General features: G+C 43.4%; 1 protein-coding gene across 1 annotated transcript; it reads right to left on the reverse strand.

Moving 5' to 3' along the window:
• Window positions 1-3,066: 3,066 nt before the first annotated feature.
• Window positions 3,067-3,429, reverse strand: LOC148535303 (speedy protein 1-A-like). The gene has a single exon (XM_088462668.1). The coding sequence runs from the start codon at window positions 3,427-3,429 to the stop codon at window positions 3,067-3,069; it is 363 nt and encodes a 120-aa protein (XP_088318794.1).
• Between the last annotated feature and the right edge of the window lie 468 nt (window positions 3,430-3,897).

Here is a 3,897-nt window from a genome sequence, read left to right on the forward strand (position 1 = left end):
CCTCCACCGGGTTTTCACCCTTCGACTTGTTGTATGGGAGACACCCAAGGGGGTTACTAGACATTGCCAAAGAGACATGGGAGGGGCAGTCTAGTCCTTACAAAACGGTGATTGAGTATGTTTCTCAAATGCAGGAGAGAATTGCTGCGGTAGTGCCGATAGTGAGAGAGCACCTGGAACAAGCTCAACAGGCACAGCAGAGGGTATACAACCGCAATGCTCAGTTACGCAGCTTTGCTCCTGGGGACAGAGTGTTAGTATTGGTTCCCACTGTGGAAAATAAACTTTTGGCTAAATGGCAAGGGCCCTTTGAAATCTTAGAAAGAGTGGGGCTGGTCAATTACAAAGTTTACCAGCCGGGGAAAAGAAAGCCGGAACAGATATACCATATAAATCTGTTAAAGCCCTGGAAAGATAGAACGGTACTGTCGGCCGTCCGAGACCCTCCAGTAAGTCCAGGGCCCTTAGTTCCCGAAGTGACAGTGGCAAAAACCCTGTCAGCAATTCAACAACAAGAGGTCAAGGAGTTTCTGATTAGAAATAGGGTGCTGTTCTCTGACGTACCTGGGAAAACCTCGGTCATTAAACATGACATCATCACTGACCCAGGGATTAAAGTTAATCTAAAACCCTATAGGTTGCCAGAAGCACAAAGAGAATCGGTGTCGAAAGAAATTAAAAATATGCTAGAGTTAGGGGTTATTGAAGAATCACATAGTGAATGGTCAAGTCCCATTGTGTTGATTCCAAAGCCCGACGGGAGTGTGCGTTTCTGCAATGACTTCCGAAAGTTGAACAGTGTTTCAAAATTCGATGCCTACCCGATGCCAAGAGTGGATGAACTGATTGAGAGACTAGGGGCGGCAAGGTATTTAACCACTCTTGACCTAACCAAAGGGTATTGGCAAGTACTGTTAACCGAGAGCGCCAAACAAAAGACAGCTTTTTCAGCGCCAGAGGGCTTGTTTCAGTACAAGATGTTGCCCTTCCCGCTACATGGGGCACCTGCTACCTTCCAAAGAATGATGGACAGGGTTCTAAGGCCCCATAGACGGTATGCGGCTGCTTATCTGGATGACGTGGTCATTCACAGTCCTGATTGGCAGTCTCACTTACCCAGGGTGCAAGCAGTGTTGGACTCCATCTATAAGGCAGGTTTGACAGCCAACCCAAAAAAGTGTTGTCTAGGCATGGAGGAAGTAAAATATCTGGGATACACCATTGGCAGAGGCCTGATAAAGCCTCAGCTCAATAAAGTTGATGCCATACAAAACTGGCCACGGCCTCTGAATAAGAAGCAGGTGAGAGCCTTCTTGGGAATTACGGGGTACTACAGAGACACTTGGAAACCTAACCGTGAGTGTTGTGCTGTGCTTTTGTTGCTGGCGAGGGCATTAGGCCCTGCCAGGTTCTGGTAGTGAGGGAACTACCTGTAAAGTTAGTGCCCCGACAGGGCTAGGATTTATATTTATGTTTTCTTTATGTTTCTGACATTGTACAATAAAGACTGGCGCCGACCAGCTTGTACTTGCATCCAGACTGGTGTGCTGCTTCCCTGCTGCTGTGTGTGTGTGTAAGGAAGGAGTCCTTTACCCAGGAGAGGGACCCCCTAACCTAACTGTGTCACAATATATATATAGAGCAGTTCAAAATACTCAGCACTAATACCTAAAAGAATCCATCAGTGGTTGGTGCCTTCCTTCAAAATAAATAGCAGTTTACAATGGTGTTCAGGCGGCACTCAAACAGTTAATGAGAAGTAAAGACACGGAAACACAGCAAGTCTCAGTCAACATTTCAATACAACACGAATTTTCATCAGGATATAAAATACAAGTACAAAATACACTTACCTATATACCCTCACCAACCCACATGTTCAATGCAATACTCCTCACTCTCACTGACGTCCTTACGGGGCACCGTCCCGGAGCCCCATCGCGGCGACTGACGTCATCACTGGGAGCATCATTGCTAAGTAACATCAAAATACATTGAATCATTAGTAAAGTTCTATAGCGAACATCACCAGTGCAACTATGTGACAAATAACATGGTTATATGGTTGACAATAAAGAAGCAGCATACTAACGGGAGTGAATATAACAAGCTGACATACAACGCCCATAAATACGGAGCTGTCATAAGCAGGGATACACAAAGGACAGGCACAGGATTATCAAATATCAGGGTGAGCAACACCCAAAATGACACAATAAAACGAGACAAACACAGCAAAGAAAAACATGCTATACATTAATACAAGATAGGGCCCCACGGGCATAACTCATGTGGTCCCTAAAAGACAAGCTAAGCCAGCCAACATTATCAGTTAGCTAACATCAGTTATGTCATTCAATAGACCCATCTAACCGGGTCAACGGAAAGGTGCAGCTAATACCATATGTGTGGTTGTTTCTATAAATTGATATGTCATTCATTTTAGCGTAAGTTAGGGTATTTTTAGTGTTTTATTTCATTTGCTGCTAGTAACCCTTACTGCTGCTGGTCAAGGTGTCGGTATTTAGAGACCGTTCCAAGAGGTCCCAGAAATGTCGTTCATTATTTTTAGATGATGATCAGATTATTATTTTTTTTTTACTGTAGCTGAGAAAACTTATTTATTATATTGATGTTAAATATTATTTTCCTCCTTCAGCATTATACGGTGGTAATTCTCAGCAAGCCATAGGGGAAATAAGTTGGTGGCAGTGTTGGTTACATAGTTGTCATTGTTACATAGATGATGGCATTGGTACAAAGATGATGGCATTGGTACAAAGATGATGGCGCTGGTGCAAAGATGATGGCGCTGGTACAAAGATGATGGCGTTGGTAGATAGATGATGGCATTGGTACATAAATGATGGCGTTGGTACATAGATGATGGCGTTGGTACAAAGTTGATGGCGTTGGTACAAAGTTGATGGCGTTGGTACAAATTTGATGGTGTTGGTACAAAGGTGATGGCATTGGTACAAAGGTGATGGTGTTGGTACAAAGGTGATGGTGTTGGTTGGTGTGGATCATCACTAGATGCTTGGGCTAATTTTCTTATTTTTTCCTTTATGCCTTATTTTTCCTTTTTTTTGTCCGGATGGCTGGATGTTGATGCAGGACTTTGCGTTTCCTTTCCCAGGCATAGTGCGGGTCATTTCTCATAATCACTTCCAGTTCTTCACATGCAACAAATGTCCTGTGCTGCATCCTCACCCAAAACCTGTTCTTCAACATGTCAAACGTCTTGAGTGGAATAGGAATGTCAGCATCACAGTACATTATAAAGTAAGAGAAATTCTCCTCTTCCATTTGATTAGCCAGGAACAAAGTGCAGTAGAAATTGATGGAATTATACTCACTCAGGGTCAGGAGGGCTCTCTGGAAGTAGGTGAATACCATGGCCAGTAAGTACTTGTCTGACATTCTCATGGTCTTATCCAATTTAAGGAATGCTTTGATGGTACTTTCTTCCAGCAATCTGTAGAAGGCTTCCTTCTCATATTCTAGGTGAGGAGATGGGGAATGGCGGCTAAGATCTTCATAGATGTTTAGTTTTCTCTTCTTTGCTCTGGGTGTCTGGGCTGTTGTCCGCTTCCCCAGACAAATGCAGTCAGCCAGTATAGGGTCCGCACAGCATTACTCAGTCACAGGCAGGTGCAGTAAGCTTGGCCTGTGATTTCTGGATTCAGGATACAGTGGGTCATAAAACAGGGATCAGCAACATGTTTCAGCCACTACTGTGGCCTATTTCAAGCAGTATCAATGATCAGATTCTGGAGTTAGATAGCAATGATGAAGATTATTCAAGTTATCTTTTAAGTATGGAGAAATTAGCAATTCATGAATTGAGGGGTGGTATGATATTCTAACACTAGAAAAATATCTAGATGTTGTGTG

This window comes from Taudactylus pleione, unplaced genomic scaffold (genome assembly GCF_031769625.1).
Source record: "Taudactylus pleione unplaced genomic scaffold, aTauple2 ptg000053l, whole genome shotgun sequence".
NCBI classification, from domain to species: Eukaryota; Metazoa; Chordata; class Amphibia; order Anura; family Myobatrachidae; genus Taudactylus; species Taudactylus pleione.

Bases quoted from the DNA above. Each gene is read 5' to 3' on its own strand.
- LOC148535303 (XM_088462668.1), bottom strand. From the start codon at position 3,429: ATGAGAATGTCAGACAAGTACTTACTGGCCATGGTATTCACCTACTTC.